Source organism: Mustela erminea, chromosome 2 (assembly GCF_009829155.1).
Source record: "Mustela erminea isolate mMusErm1 chromosome 2, mMusErm1.Pri, whole genome shotgun sequence".
Classification (NCBI taxonomy): domain Eukaryota; kingdom Metazoa; phylum Chordata; class Mammalia; order Carnivora; family Mustelidae; genus Mustela; species Mustela erminea.
This window is the reverse complement of record NC_045615.1, coordinates 37,334,795-37,351,527: the sequence shown is the minus strand read 5'-3', so window position 1 is coordinate 37,351,527 and position 16,733 is coordinate 37,334,795. Positions and strand designations below refer to the sequence as shown.

Sequence of the window (16,733 nt, the reverse complement as noted above, 5' to 3'; positions counted from 1 at the left end):
TGTAGCAGGTCTTGAAAAGCATTTTAGATATATCCTAGAGATTTTAGACCCTGTTAGTGCTGTTTTGTGTTTCTCTAAGGGACTTTTGATCTTCAGAATTCTTTGAGGATTTTATACTTGCCCATTATACAAACTCCTAGGTTTGCCAGTGTGAAAATGGTCTTAGAATCTTGGTATGCCTTAATTGTAAGCAATCACATTTTTGTTATGTAAGTATGACGAGGATTGACCTAAGATGGCTTCTATTCTGGTTAGTCCATTCATCAGTTTCTAAAATGTTGAAAATGAGGATTTTTTTTAAATAACTCTATTTATAAAAAGAGTAACTGAATCTACAGACTGAAAGTAGGAAGAGAAACCCTTAGGTAACCTACCAGAGCCATTCTGCTAGCAGTCCTGTTTGAGTCATTTGGGATTTAGGGGTTTTTTACAGCTTTACTCACATACATCAGGGTTAGGACAAAGGGGCGGCTGCTTTCATATTTTGAGGCAATGTATCCTGTGAGTTCTTTCACTAATAAATCAGCACAATGATTACTGAAAATATCCTTCCCTTTGAAACTGCAGGAAATTCAAGAGTTACTCATTATTGTCCTAAGTGGAACTGAAAATGCTTCTTCATAAAAGAAAAGTTACTCAAAACCAATTAGTTCCAGAGAAGTTCAGAGACACTTAGTCTGTCATGATAGTTTGTCCACAAATGTCTTTGCAAAATGAATGAATATGGATTTATCTGTAAGTTTTATTCTGTGACTGATCTTAATATGGAATGTTGTGTTTGAGGAAATAAATTTTGGGGGGTTTTATTTCAGGTGGACTATATGGATGAAAATGAAGAATATTTTCAGCGTCAAGCTTCTCATCGACAATCTCGAAGGAGATTTAGAAAAATCAACCAGAAGGGTGAAAGGCAAACCATCATTGACACTGTGGATCCTTATCCTGTGGGCAAACCACCTTTGCCTCGAGGTTATCATACGGTAAGTTATTGAAGTATAAAATTTTTAATCTTTAGTTTTTTTGGTGGGAGTTTTGTGAAAAGACATATGCATTTCCTATTTTAGTTGAATAATTCCTTACTGTGATCTGTGCTGGAAACACATACAGTATGAATAGTTTGAAAGAGCATTGAAATAAGATATCAAAAGACATTGTTTAGCCCTTTTATTTCTTAAAGTGTCCTCTGAGGATTAACTTTGTGATCCGTGATGCAGCTGTAACTGGGATATTTTAAGTTCTTAACTTAATCTAAAATTTGAACTCCCTCTGCTCCTACCCCAAACGATTAGCATAGACTTACTTTTTATTTCAAAAATCACATGTTATTTTCATACTTTACATACCATTGTGAGACTATTACATGATACTTTTTTTTGTTTTTAATATGAAATGAAAGCTCAATTTGAAGTGATACTTTTTAAAATCCCAATGTAAAGATGGTCTGAAGTATTTTTGATCGGTTCAAAATTCTTCTTAAATGCTGTAGCCCTGTCGATCATCATTCATTTCATAAATATTTTATAAAGTATTTTTATATTTGAGGAAACCATTGCACAGATAATGAGTGATCTGTACAAAACCCCAGGAAAGTCAGTTTTAGGACCTTATTTTTCATACTCCTTTCTTTCTGCTTAGCTGCCCTATGCTCATTTCCCCTGAGAATATATTTGAGGATTTCTGTTTTCAGAAAGAAAGTAATATGAATTCTTATATATGTCATAATAGAGTCCAAGATGGTTTGTCTATACATAAATACAATTAAGTAGTCATTATAAGTGAAATTAATTTTAAAATAAAAATATGAAAAACCTAAAAATAGGTAATTGACAGTTGTTTTACATTTCTCATTTGTTTTGCTTACCTGCACTTCCTTTTTTGCAAATAAGTATAAGTGCAAAATACATGGGAAAATATATAGACTTAAAATCATATACTGAATTTTTGGTAACTTTTAGTGATATGATAGACTTTATACCTATACTTCGTATGTTTTATTTCTGAGAGCTCTTTCTGTATGAATATTTAAGCAGTTTGACCACCAGCTACCCGCCTACTCCTTTCACTACCCATGCACTATTTTAATTTAACATGATTTTTATAGTTGAATCATTTCATTGAGCTCCTTTGGAAAGGGTAGCTTTTTGCTCATTATAAAGAGAGCTTTGTCCTTTGGAGAGACTTGGTATTAAAAAAAAAAAAAAAACCATGAAAGGTTTTTTTGTTGTCATTGTCTATAAAAGAAGGTAGTATTTTTAGTGTTGATATAGCATCATGGAAGAAGGAAATTTGGATTAAAAATAGTGGCATATATTAATAGTTCCATATATTATTTTAGCCTGATGCTAATATTGTTAATATTCTTTCTGCTCTGGAATTTTTCCTAATCAGATCCCATACTAAAATAGTGGGAGTGTGAATTACTTAAAATTTAGTGTTAAAGCTGATTGGTTTAATTTTATAGTAGTGTTTTTCACACTTAAGTTGGGGGAAACCTATAACTGTTTTTCTCTTTTATTCCCGTTTGTTCCCCCCTTTATGAAATATTTCGCTTTCCCTATGTGACTTCCCTTTTTGGGTCTGATCTAAAAAAAAGTGTGCAGTGTTTTTTATTATTCTAAGATTACTTTTTAATTTTAATTTGATGAGTTTTTTTTTTTTTAAAGATTTTATTTATTTACTTGACAGGCAGAGATCACAAGTAGGCAGAAAGGCAGGCAGAGAGAGAGAGGGGGAAACAGGCTCCCTGCTGAGTAGAGAGCCCGATGCAGGGCTTGATCCCAGGACCCCGGGATCATGACCTGAACCGAAGGCAGAGGCTTTAACCCCCTGAGGCACCCAGGTGCCCCATAATTTGATGGTTTTAATAAATATCTTACCTGGTCAACAAGTACTTTTATTAGGGAGTATTCAGTGCTAGGATGAAAAATTTAGTTTGATTACTAATAGATCATTTAATAGCTTACTAATATGTGACATGTTGGTATTAATTTTACTAAGTGAGTTCAGATTGGTAGCATCATAGTCATAATTGAAAATATTGGATCCTTTTTTGTGTGTGCAAGGTGTGTTTTTATTATACTTCTATAATATTATTTCACCTAACTACATGATTTTAGTATAGAAAACAGTAAAATTTTATTGTGTATATGGTGCCACAAGATAAAAAAATAAAATAAAAGTTACTATTCTTTATTAGTCCTAAGTTATAGTTACTTATTCTTAACAGAAATACTTCCCTTTGAAAGAACTGTAGTAAGAGTGGGACTGAGGGTGAAAAGTTTATTTGGAAAATGCATGGTCATACTTCACAGGTGATTTTAAATGATTTCCAGTGCATTTCAAGTGCATGGCTAGAGAACATTATGCATACAGCCAATTCTATATGGTCATTCTTAACCTAATTTTAACATTATCTTCGTTTTGGCAGATATACTATAGCATGTCTGATAATGTTCATCTTTTCCTTTCCTCCTTTATGGCACTCATTTCATTTTGGCTCAAAGGAATGCACTAAATCTCAGGTATTGTAATTTGTGTGTGGTCTCCTAATACTAACCTAAGTTTATTTGTGAATTTGCATTGTAATTAATGAGTTTATAATATTGATATGTTTGGCTTGGTCTTGTTCTTTTGTATTTTGCTCTGATTCAGTAAAACCTCTTAAAGCTGCTAGTGGTTTAAGTGATGGCACAGTCTCCTTAATTTGTGCAGGTGTGGTGATGGATTGTCCACCCTGTCTACTGTAGGTCCACCTAAGTGCAGCCTACTTAGTTTTTGGTTTTGTTTTCATTTTTTTTTTTTTTTTTTTTTTTTAAGAATGAGTGGAAGCACTGTTCTTAACTAACATGATTTGTAAGTGAAGAAATGAAGAGGAAAAGATAGGTAGACATAATGGAAATTTAATTGCTTTTTATGTGAAAGCTTATGGGAAACCCATAAGAAATTTACATTTTAAATGCTATAGGTAAAAGCTTTAAATTTCAGGAATCCCACTATGAAAGCATTTTGGGAGAGTACTAGCAAAATTTTAGTCAGAAAGAATAAAGGCTTAGTCAAAAAGGAAATGAGAATTTAAAAATGCTTCTGTTTTCTTATTTACACTTTATTTTTAACCAGAATTCATGCTTTATTTCATTCTAGAAGCCTATAATAATATCTTTACTCATTTCTTTCATGCCAACACATGACTAATTTATGATTTTCAGTGTTAACTCTTGAAATGGTGGGTCAGATTGGCGGTTATCAGGGAATTTGGAGTAAAGGAAGGAAAACTAATTTTATCTCTGGAAAGGAATTGGTTAAGTAACTCGTAGAATCTTATGGTTGTGTTTTTTTATTGCCCAGGAAAAAGATCATGTATGATTTAGTTGACATTAGAAGAACTCTGCTGTCAATATAATAATATCTTTGGCTGTTTTAGTAAACTTGCCTGAAATAATGAAATATTTGTATAGAATTTCAAATTAAAATGAGGCAATAACTTTATGTTCTGTGCAAGAGAATGCATATTAAAATGCCACAGGTGTCATGGCTGCTATATGGTACTTGAGAAGCACTGCTCTATTTTAGATGATATGATAAATCTTAGACATTTTCATCCTATTTGTAACTTTAATAAAATTTTCATGTAATTGTATACTTTTTAAAATTGCATCAGTGTTTTGGACTTTTATCTGGTAAAAGTATACTCTAAACATATATAAATTTAATATTTTAAAAGATATATCAGTACATAATTAATCTTTCTCTTTTTTAATATGAAAAATTACTAGTTAGTCTAATTCCCATTTAGAAGTAGGAATTGAATTGAAAATATACACTGAGTTATGATACATATTTTATGTACACTTTTTTAAAATTAGATGTGTTGCAGTAATTTAAAACAGATTATAATAATTTTCTTCAGAAACAAGAGTACTCAAATAGTCCATGTGGAGTGTTTTCTAGACATTTTTCCAAGGCAAGTGTATGAGGTTTGCAGAGAGAATAATAAGCATTTTAAAATGCAGTGAGAAGGGGATATGGGAGATGGCTTTCATCACCATTTTCCTACATTTTGATGCTGTGAGGTTGAGGCTGTATTTAATATTGCCAGAAAAGAGGATGTGGCATGAATTTTCAGTCTTAAGGTAGATAATGAAAATAGAGGCAGGTAGTAGATAAGGTTCTTGGCAGAGGCTGGAAGATTTGGGGTCAGTCACTTTAGACTTGGACAAGTTTATTTTGTGTCTGGGTTAAGATTAGGGTAGAGGTAAAACCTTTATTTTACCCAAAATTACAGACCCTGCCTGTCTATATTTATGGGCAATTTATTCCAGGAGTTTGTGATTTATTCTAGAAGATACTTAAGGGGAGGACTTAACTTACCTGATTGCAGTGATGGGGAGACTGGTACATACTTGTTTTGTCATCTTATATTTCTTTTTTTATTTTAATAAAAAGAGAGCTCTGCCCTCTTCTCAGTTTAGAAAGAACAAAATTGTACAGAGATATTAGACTGAAGACTGCAGAAAACCTGTCCTGTCTATACCATGGAGTTTACATGAACCAACAGACATTTCAGTCTAGCAAGGCTAAAAGGATTGAAATGCTCTTGATGCTTTGAAGTTCTGATTGACATTCCACTTCCCATTCCTACTTACCCCAACAGATGGCTCTATTTTTTTTAATAGTTTAATTAGCAAACATTTTTAGAGTATTATCAATGTATGTACTACTGTTCTAAAACATTTCACATAAATTAAATCGTTTAGTATACATAACTACCCTGTGAGGAATGGATTATTATTACTACTGTTTACAGATTAAGAAATGAAAGAACAAGATGAGGGGATATGCTTAAGGATACACAGCTAGTAAGTAATAGAACCAAAATTCTAACCCCAGAAGTCTGGCTCCAGAGTCAGAGCTTTTCACATCACTCTATACAGCAAAATACAATAAGCTCAATGAAGGAAAGTGACCTCTTTTAAAATATGGGGGGAAGAAAACCCCAAAAGTAGATTACATATTTAAAGGATTGGTATTCCTCAGCTGTCATAACTTCTTAACTAAACATTTTATGGATTTGATTTAGTTCAAGTAATATTTGGAAATGTCTGTGACTAGTAATTGTTAGGATGAGAAGAGACAGTCAAAATCCAAGATGGCCTTGTGACTTTTAATTTTGTGTTTTTCTTGTTGTTTTAATCTTGGAAATGTTTTATTTGATCAGGTGTAAGCACACTCACATTGTCCCAAAGGACATTTTCCCAAGGAATGGCTCTACTTGCAAATTTGAATTAGAAGGATTTGAACACAGTATAACATAAAACATACTCATAAAGTTTTAATCAATGCAAAATTTTTGAAGTAATGGAAACCAGTTGATCATATAAAAAGATGTCTTCCACACATTTCATTAGTAGTCCTTTTCTACAATATGGATATATACTTCAGAGCACTGTTTAATAATTATGTATTATATTTTTCAGTAGATTATGCTTAGTTTAAAATTCTTGGTGCAGATGCATAAAAAGTAATAAAAAATAGTGCATAAAATTAAGTTAATATAATGTAGGTTGAATACAATGTAATATTAACATAATGGGATTAAATTTTGAGTTACAGTCAGTGATAATATAATATCTGTAAAATGTGGCACCAGTGTAATAAGATTGATCCATGCATGAGGCTTATGAAAATGAGTCCTATTTTTTATAAGGTTATTCTTTAAAATAGTATAAGACAAGTTCTATTTCTAATAATATTTATATAATCATTCCTATGTTATATCTTATATTTCTCTGAAGTAGACTTTTTTTTTAAAGATAGATCTAAGTTGGTTTCATTTATAGTTAAGGACTACTTGATAGGTTTGGTTAGTTTCAAAAATTGTTGGATATTGAAACAAATGAAAAATTACAGTATTTGTGAGATTATGCACTTTTATTTTACAACAGTCTTTTTGACATGGGCGATTGTTATTGCATCCAGAGAAGCTACATGAAATAATTAATATCTAAAATCCCAGTGATTCTAAACTCTGAAGGGCGATGGGAAGAAATTAGAGTGTAGAAACATTCTTCTCTTTTTGAAAAATTAACGGGGGTGGTGAAAAATATGGTTTCATTCTTGATATTGAAAACATAGCTCCTTCCTCACTGATAAGCAATTAAAGCAAATAATCATGTTATCAGCACATAATTGTATTTCACCTCCTCATTTAATTCCTTTTGCCTTTTTTTCATATGCTGATGCTACAGAGCAATACTAAATAATTCTGATGGCAGTATCTCTGTCTTATTTCTTACTTCAATCAGATTCCTTCTGCTTTTAGGATTAAGAATGGTATCAGTTGAGGGACGTCTGGGTGGCTCAGTTGGTTAAGACTCCGACTCTTGATTTGGCTCTGGTCAGGATCTCAGGGGCTTGGATGGAGCCCTGAGTTTTAAACTAATTCGTCAGCAAGGAGTCTGTTTCTCTTTCTCCCTCTACCCCTCCCTGTAAGCAGTCATGCTCTAGAATAGATAAATCTTTAAATTAAAAAAATAATAATTTTGCGGTGCCTGGGTGGGTTAAGCCTCTGCCTTCGGCTCGGGTCGTGATCTCAGGGTCCTGGGATCGAGTCCCGCATCCGGCTCTCTGCTCAGCAGGGGGCCTGCTTTCTCTTCTCTCTCTGCCTGCCTCTCTGCCTACTTGTGATCTCTTTCAAATAAATAATAAAAAAATAAAATCTTTAAAAAAATTGTCAGTTGATACCTTAAAATTGATACATTTTATCATGTTATACTTTTGGTTTCCTGAGAGTCTGTATCAAAAATGGATATTGAATTTTTATTAATGCTTCATTGGGAACTACAGAGACAGTGGTGACTTTTTTTTTTCTTTTGGTCTACTGTATAAAATATATTAGATTTTATAAAGCTAAAAAAAAAAAAAAGAAATTGTGTTTTCACTCATGTTTGTCTTTGCTTTTTCAGTTTTTTATTTAATTTTTTACTGAAGTCTTAGTTTAATTCAATATTAGCTGCTTAACAGTAAGAGAATATGTTTTGTGTAATATATCAGTGACTTGTATATTTACTAAATTTCCTAGAATATTAAGGTCTTAGCATTTTAACTTGTAACAATCAGTTCACATCATATTACACCTATGATTTATTCATATAATGGTATTTTAAAAATCTGTTGATATGCTTATGTAGAAAATATTCACATATAGGGGAAATTTCTTAATTATTTTGATATTTCATTCTTCTTTAAATCCAAAAGACATTTGTTCACTTAATTAAACCTAAAGTCCTCTCTGTGAATTGTAATTGGGTGGAGTTTCAGGAAATGTGTGTATTTTCTTTCTTGTATTATAGAGAGGAAACCTCAGTATTTTCATTTACATATTTTATTCATTTAATGAATATTTATCAAGTACCCACCTTGTTTCAGGTTTGTGCCAGGTTCCAGGGCTATAAGGGTCTACTGAACAGGCATATTTTGCCCTTATTGTCCTCTTAGTTTCATAAGGGATATAGATAGATAAATGTGCAACTAAAATATAGGGAATTCTAAATACAGTGGAGGCACATAGACAGGGCACTTGAGAAATATCCTGGCTCAAAGTGAAATTCTTCAATCCAGGAAAGCCCAATGGAAATGTGAAAACTGAATTGATAAAGAATGTAAAAGAGAGGTGTGGAGAGAGTGTTAGATAGTAGTGATGTGTATATTAAAAAAAAAAAAAAAGGCACAAGTTTTGCTAGATCCTAGTTACTGTATGCATGCCTGATGTTTTATGTTGGCATCGGAGTCTTAGAGTGTCAAAATACTCTTCGCTTTTCACACCCATTATCAGCAGGTTTACTGGTTCCTCTTCACCTAGATGATGTTGCATTTTAAAATCCTGCAGAATGCTCCCTGTGGAAAGGTCTTTGAACAATAGGTGGACGTAACAGTTCTGTGCCATATGTGCTGCAATTTCTAACAAAATGCAGCGTGGAAAAACTGCTGCAGTGGGCTCCATTTCCTTGCTTTGGGGGGACTGTTTCCTCCTTGCAGTTATAACCAGGTATTTATGTTCATTTAATTTATACAGATTAGGAAATTATACTAGAGCGTGTATATTGAAATTGAAATGTAAATCAGGAAATAGTTTAAAACATGAAATGATTTGTCTTGCGCTATTAACAGCATGCATTGCAAATTCATGCAAGGCAGTTGAGAATAGTATGCAGTGTGCTGTTTACCCAAGTTTCAGCTTCTGTTGGAGGATGTCTATTTTTATATATTACATCATCTCTGCTGCAGAACTCCCGTGTCCACTGGGATTTACTGTTCTTTCATTCCATTTTGAAAGAAAGCTTGTATTGATGTCATAATTGGACCCATCTTTTGGTTGCACTTGGAGATTGAAAGTAATAAGGGTGTTGTGTAGCAAGTCATAAAATATTTCAAGCAATTTATTTGTCAAAAAGACCACTGCTACTTTGTCTTGCCTCTAATTGTGAACACTGGTGGCTCTCTGTGCTTGTATATGTTTTAAATATACTTGGCTAAAATTTAGCTTTTAGTCTGAACAGCAAAGATCCTTTTCATCTTAGACTTTCATTTCTTATGTGAGATCTTCGTGAGATTTTACAGTGCTACATGCTGATTTTGAAAAATGTCTCTTTTCTTTGGGAAAATCTACTTTGATATTCAGGCCTATTTCCTAACAGTGCTGAATTTATCTTTTTACAATTAAGTTACCAGTAAGTTGTCTGTTTCATTGTTTGAAATATCAGGTGACTAGAAATGTTCTCTTTTGATTTTGAATCCAGTGTTAAAACATTATTAGCTAGAAATGCCTTTCTGTTAGCTAGAAGATATTCTGGAAGAAATTCTAGTTTTGTATCTAGTGTATAGGTGTTAGGTTTATGTCACTTGTGAAAGGAAATATTTAAACTAATCATTAAAATGCCTACTATCTGTTATACATATTTATGTATGCGAGATCTCCCCCTTTTTCTCTCCAGAAAAATTAGTCATTATCCATATCACAGTAGTAATCCTTTTTTCAAACCTTTGCTGTAAAAAAACTGATGAAGAGCAAACTTAACTTTTAAAAAACAATAGCTTTATTGAGTTATAATTCACATACCATACAGTTTACCTATTTAAAGTGCATAATTCAGTGGTTTTTCTTTTCTTTTTTTATGTAGGAAACACATAACATTAAATTTGCTCTCTTAACCACTTTTAAATGTATAGTTCAGTAGTGTTAAGAATAGCTGTAGTAAACTTTTGACTGACTCGAACATACACAGTTTACATTGTACCTAATAGCTTTTGTGGTTTAAATTACACAGAGGCTGAAAAATGAGATATTTTGGAAAAAAATAATTATAGAATCTATTGAGTAATTGTATTAGAGCAGTTTCTTATAGGCTTAGTACAGGATCAAGTAGTCCTTTATTTTTCTTATGTCTTCCTTTCTCTCTTTGAAGTGCAACATAGGGATGTAATATGGAATTTGGAATTGCTAACCTAGAGGAGAAATGATGTGACAGTAGAGTGAGCCAATCTGAATTATGAATTGCTCCTTGGAATGACTGATTAGCAGACTGACTGAGAAGGGAAGATTTTCAAGGATGAAAAAGAAAATACTCAGATTGTCCTGATTTTTATTTAGATGTCTGTGAGGATAGGTAATGATAATTGGTCACTTGTGGTTTTGGTACAATCCAGAAGCCATTTGCAAATGTTAGAAAATAAAAGTTAAAATCTCAAAATAAGTTGTAACATTTTACTTTTACTAATTATTAGCATACTTTTACTTTCTATCCATTTCTTTATACAGTTTTTTATACTGAACCTTAAAAAAGCTCTATCATCAAGAATTTTGGAGTACTCAGGAAGTTTTTGGAGAAAAAAGATCATTTTGCCATTTGTTAATTTGTGACATAAGCATGAGCATCCCAACTAACTGGGATGTAGAGAATACTTGGGCATTATTGATATTCTTGAGGATATTGATGTCCTTGACAGTGGGCATTATTGATGAGCACTTGATAGCCTCAGTCTTTCTATGTCTCCTTCATATAACCATTTTCCTAACTTTAATTAGACCAGAAGAGTATATGCAAGTTATCATTCCGCAAGTAGTTTAAGCTGTTAGAGGGTTCAGCTGAAGTTGTATTTCATGTAAATACAGAATTTTGTTTTAAAGGAATCTATGGATGTTTGATAACTGTGTAATCTTTAAAAGAGCAAAAAGGCTGATTATTTTCTAGTTCATGTCTTAGAGCTGTAGTTGTCAAAGTTTTTCATTTCAGGACTCCTTTATACTCTTAAAACTTTTTGAGAGCTCCAACAGGCTTTTGCTTTATGAGTTATCTATATCATTGTTTGCCATGCCAGAAATTAAAACTGAGGGAATCTAAAAATATTTCTTAATAGTAACTTATTATATATTACATAAAGGGTTTTTAGTGAAATTGCTTAATATTTGGCCTGATAAAAGCAGCTGGATTTCCAAATGAACTTCTGTTTTCAGTCTGTTATGATATACTCTTCTGATTCAAGTATAGAAAGTATATGAAGAAAATCTGACTTCACACAGGTAGTTGGAAAAGGCAGTGGTATTTTAACAGCTTTTTCAAATAATCTTACTGATATACTTCACCAAAATTTGTCACATGGTTGTTTCTTAAAAATTTAGTTGCAATTAAGAATGTAAAGCTGTGTCAGTGAAGTTACTCTTTTATTAAAGCCCATTGGTCTTACTTACCCATGGGTCTATTTACTTATGTATGATTTTGTAACATCATGCATTGGTCAGTAAATTAGGTTGTCACCCGAATTTTGGCATGTTATACAGTATTTTAAAAATCACATTTATTAATGTCATCACTACCAGTCTCACTAAAAAAGCCTCACTTTATTGGGAAGCTGTCAGGTTTATGGTGTTGGATATAAATTTTGCAAAAGTCTGATTTTTACTTGAAAGCTAAAATTTTGTCATTGGCAAACAAAGTACTATCAGCTGTTTTCCTTGAAGTGAGAAGCTCAGTTTGTTCATTTTCAAGAAGATATCTGCCAGGTATCTACTACCGAACAGTCGTAGTTTGTCCATTGCTTGTTCTTTAAAGTAAAAATAGTTTTCCCAAATGCAGAGGCCCTTCTGAACAGAGTCCTTTGTGACAGGTCCCACACCCATGAAGCTGACCCTAACCTTGTTTCCTGTGTGATTTTCTCACTACTGCCTTGTCTTCCTTGCTGCTTAATTCCTTTATAGATACTGGGAGAAAACGGAAAGATCCCAAGCTATCTTTGAGTGGAATCAGAAGGATTTTAAAATGCTTTATGTTAAATAATTGTGTTTTAAATGTATTAATTATGTTGGGTGGTTACCAATAATCCATTTTGTAGTTACTGTAGTGATTTTTAAAGATAGACATTTTTACTTAATTTATTGAGCATTTCTCATTTAGAAATGTTTTTCTTTAAAAAAAAAAAAAGAGAAAATTGCTTTTTTCCCTTTAGGAATTTTATCTACTCACCATCTCCCCCAAAAAAGGCTAAACACCCCTTCCCTATTAAGATAATTATGAATCATTATGTGGAATTTAAAAATACTTAAAATGCTTATGTCCAATTTTGTATGGTAGTGAAAATATAGTAATGATAACTGTAAAATGTCTGTTAGATAATATTTAAAAATGGATTTGGGATCTTATACCAATATCAATAAGACTAGTTTTAGGTCCTCGTCCCCCAGTACCCTCAGGGAGGAAAAAAAAAAGATCATGGTGGATAGTTTTAACAACATCCTGTGACTGATCATAGTTAATATTCAGGATAATCTAATCCAATTTATTACAGATTGTTTCAGCTTGATAGTACAAAATAAATAAATAACCTAGCAGTATGTTTAAAACTTTTTCTTCTCAAAACTCCACTTACTATTTTTTTAGAGTTGGATTCTTTTCTCTTTGTTTTCCTCTACTTTGAGTACCTATTTTCTTTCTCTCTACCTTTATCTACTGACTCTTTTTGTTTTGTGTCAAATAAAGAGTCTGCCTTCAATCTTTTCCATCCACTTACTCTGTTTACGTTAAGACATTAGGGGCTGGATTCCTTTGTCATCACACAGTGTGATTTACCACTGATTGTGCTCACAGGTTCAATATGATTCAGTAATCAACTACTAAAGCAAAATATCTAACAGGATAGAGCTGCCTTTGGAAAGGGACTGAAAGTGTCCCTGCTCCACAGATTTCAAATTGTGGGTCGGTTTCCCTTAATGAAAGCTGAAATGTCCACATGAATATTTTATGCGGTTAGTGGTTACTATAGATTCGTGTATCATTTCTCACATAGAGAAATGTCTCCTTGATATAGTGGTCTCATTTTCTTCCCTACTGTATTTTTACCTTTATTGTAAATACCATGTTTTGCAGTCATTTGGGTATAATATATTAATATCTTAGAGTTCTTGTTTTTGTTTTTAATCTTACAAGTCCACTGGGTTGGGTGGCATATATTTTTAAACTTTGGTCCAACAGATTTTTATTTTGCTTTTTGTCATTGAAAAATCTATAAAATATAAGAAAAACAGGTTTTGTTGTATATTTGTTCTAAGGCAGTCTTTTAGTGAGCAGTTTCATGTGATGAACGATACATTTTGCTTAGGTCAGTCACACTGTTCAGCAGTTCATCCCTGATTTCTTGTTTTCTAACTTAACCACTTAGTCTTGGGGTCAAATGTAGAATGAATAAGTGACTGCCTTACTCTGTTTAATATTTAATTATAGATTTATGGCTATGTGTTCATACTATGAACTGCTACTTTATGGTACAACCAGGAGATATAATCTTCCATGAATATGATCCATCTGGCCAGTTGTGAATAATTCTGACAATTATAATAGTCTTACATATACAATTAATTATTTGAGTATTATTTAAAAATCATCTTTCACTTAAGAAAATCATATTTCACTTACCTTCTCCTAAACTTGGCAACTTTTAATTTATGAGCTAAGGATGTTAAAAATAGTGGTAATTGAAAATTTCAAAGTGAAACTAAAATATGTAGGTAAAATACTCTGTTTGCCTTTTTAGAGCATTTAAGGAGAGGGAAAAATTAGATGTGTAATTTGGACTTTGTTCATTGATTTATGAGAAGGACAATTGAATGTTGTCATCTTAAAGCTCATATGGTCATATATTGTAAGCTGACTTCTTTTTCAAGAGAACACTTAAGTAATTTCTCTGGCATCTAAAATATTTTCTATATTGAGACAGTCTTCTATATTTAATTATTTCCAGGCAAATTTACTTGGAAGCATTTCCTGTCTGGAATATATTTAATTACAGTAGAGGGACAGTCACAGTTATATTCCTGATTGTGAAGCCTTTTGGTTAATGCTTCCATTTATAAACATTGTCATTGCCTCTGAGAATGAAGATTATCCAGCCATTATGAAAACCTACACATTTTGATATTTATTTAAAGACTGTTTTTTTTTTTTTTTAAAGATTTTATTTATTTATTTGAGAGAGAGAGACAGTGAGAGAGAGCACGAGCGAGGAGGTCAGAGGGAGAAGCAGACTCCCCATGGAGCTGGGAGCCCGATGCGGGACTTGATCCCGGGAATCGAGGATCATGACCTGAGCCGAAGGCAGTCGTCCAACCAACTGAGCCACCCAGGCGTCCCAAGACTTTTTTTTTTTTTTTTTTTTTTGCTTTTTTGCTTTTTTTTTTGAGGGAAAGAGTGGGGGGGGAGGGGTAATGGTAGAGGAGGAGAGAGAATCTTAAGCAGGCTCCACGCCTAGTGCGGAGCCCAAAGTGGGGCTTAGTCTCAGAACCCTGAGATTATGACCTGACCTGCAGTCAGGAGTTGGACACTTAACCAACTGAGGCACCCAAGACATTGGATCTTAAAAGTGAGAGTATGTTTGTTAAAAGTTAAACTCCTAAAGAGAAATAGCCTTTAAAAGCAGATAGTATCTCATATGCCATAGTATACCTTTTGCACAGTATAGTATATGTTAGGTACTCAGCAGCATCTTGGTTATACATTGGTGTCTTTGGATCAAACTCATAAAGTTAGTGTTACTGACTATTTCTAGGAGTGGTATTATACATCTACCTGCATTAACAGTTCTTACACAAGGATATTTGCACAAGGATATTAATCCCAGCCATTGTTACAGTATTAAATAATGGAATCCTCAAAACTTGAGTGCAACTGACATTTTAGAATATCTTGGAAAGAATAAAATTTACCCTTATTGAATCCTTACGATATATTCCAATTGGCTAGGTATTACCTCATATATTTTGTCAATTAAACTTTGTATTTCTAAACACTAAGGTGATGGTGTCTCCACTGATAGAAGAAAAGCATGCTAAGGTCAAAGAGACTAAGTTACATGTTCAATATTTATGGTACTCAGAGTCAAACCTAGACATCTGTCTTTTCCATTCCTGATACTTAAAATTATTTATTTATTTATTTATTTTATTATTTTTTTTTTTTTTGCTTTTAATATTTAATTTATTTTTTACTTTTTTTTTATTTCCAGCATAACAGTATTCATTATTTTTGCACCACACCCCGTGCTCCATGCAATCCGTGCCCTCTATAATACCCACCACCTGGTACCCCAACCTCCCACCCCCCGTCCCTTCAAAACCCTCAGATTGTTTTTCAGAGTCCATAGTCTCTCATGGTTCACCTCCCCTTCCAATTTCCCCCAACTCCCTTCTCCACTCTAAGTCCCCATGTCCTCCATGCTATTTGTTATGCTCCACAAATAAGTGAAACCATATGATAATTGACTCTCTCTGCTTGACTTATTTCACTCAGCATAATCTCTTCCAGTCCCGTCCATGTTGCTACAAAAGTTGGGTATTCATCCTTTCTGATGGAGGCATAATACTCTATCTAAAATTATTTATTTTTAAAAATGAACTTAACATATTTTGCTTTTACATTACTTGAACTTTAAATTTGATTTGAAAGAGAAGTGTGTCAAATAATTCAGCCACTTTAGATGCCTGCTCTTTAAGTACCTTGAAAACACATAGGCTACAGCATAAAATGTCCAATGTGAAAAATAATTACTAATTATATTGGCAATAATTTAGGCTTTGGTCGATTCATCAGTATTTTTGTTACAAGTACTTTTCCTTTTTAAACCGTATCTCTCATTAGTAAAGCACAGCATTTACCCCCTCTTTGACCTTTAGTTTCATTCCAATATAGAAATGGGTTTTTACTGTTGAGCAGTACCATTTTGTAGCAAAGGTGACTATTTAATTAATGTATTTTAAGTTAGTTTCACTAATATTATAAGTAATAAAAGCCAAATCTTGCTGAAAGATTTTTTTGTAAGTATGACTTTTTAATGAATCAAAACAACTTACAGTTGTCTGAAAGTAGTCATAATTTTTAGAGATGAAAAAATAAAGTCATGAAATTGGTTCTGCACAGAAAATATTGTAAGTTTTGGTAATATTTAAGAATACTGAAAACATTAGTAATATTAAGGGATTTAAAAACATTTTATAAAGCTGATTAGTTATGTATAATATTTAATCAATTATTGCTAACATTAAGAAAATCATTTTTCACTTACCTTCTTCTAAACTTGGCAACTTTTAATTTATGAGCTAAGGATGTTAAAAAAAACTTCTAATCTGTGGTCTAATTAGCACTATAATTTTTAAAAAGTAAGAGCATTTTATTATTTCCCCTCTAACTGCCAAC

At 32.6% G+C, this 16,733-nt stretch overlaps 1 protein-coding gene across 13 annotated transcripts in view; it reads left to right on the top strand.

The window, feature by feature from the left end:
- RAPGEF2 (Rap guanine nucleotide exchange factor 2) overlaps positions 1–16,733 on the top strand; it is a 240,894-nt gene that overhangs the window by 124,174 nt on the left and 99,987 nt on the right. For 10 of the 13 annotated variants that reach the window (XM_032332648.1, XM_032332645.1, XM_032332643.1 and 7 more), the window contains 2 exons: positions 813–980; positions 3,504–3,521. In XM_032332648.1, coding sequence (XP_032188539.1) covers positions 813–980; positions 3,504–3,521 — 186 coding nt within the window. The remainder of the gene's footprint in view (positions 1–812; positions 981–3,503; positions 3,522–16,733) is intronic. The other 3 variants (XM_032332649.1, XM_032332644.1, XM_032332640.1) reach the window with 1 other exon arrangement.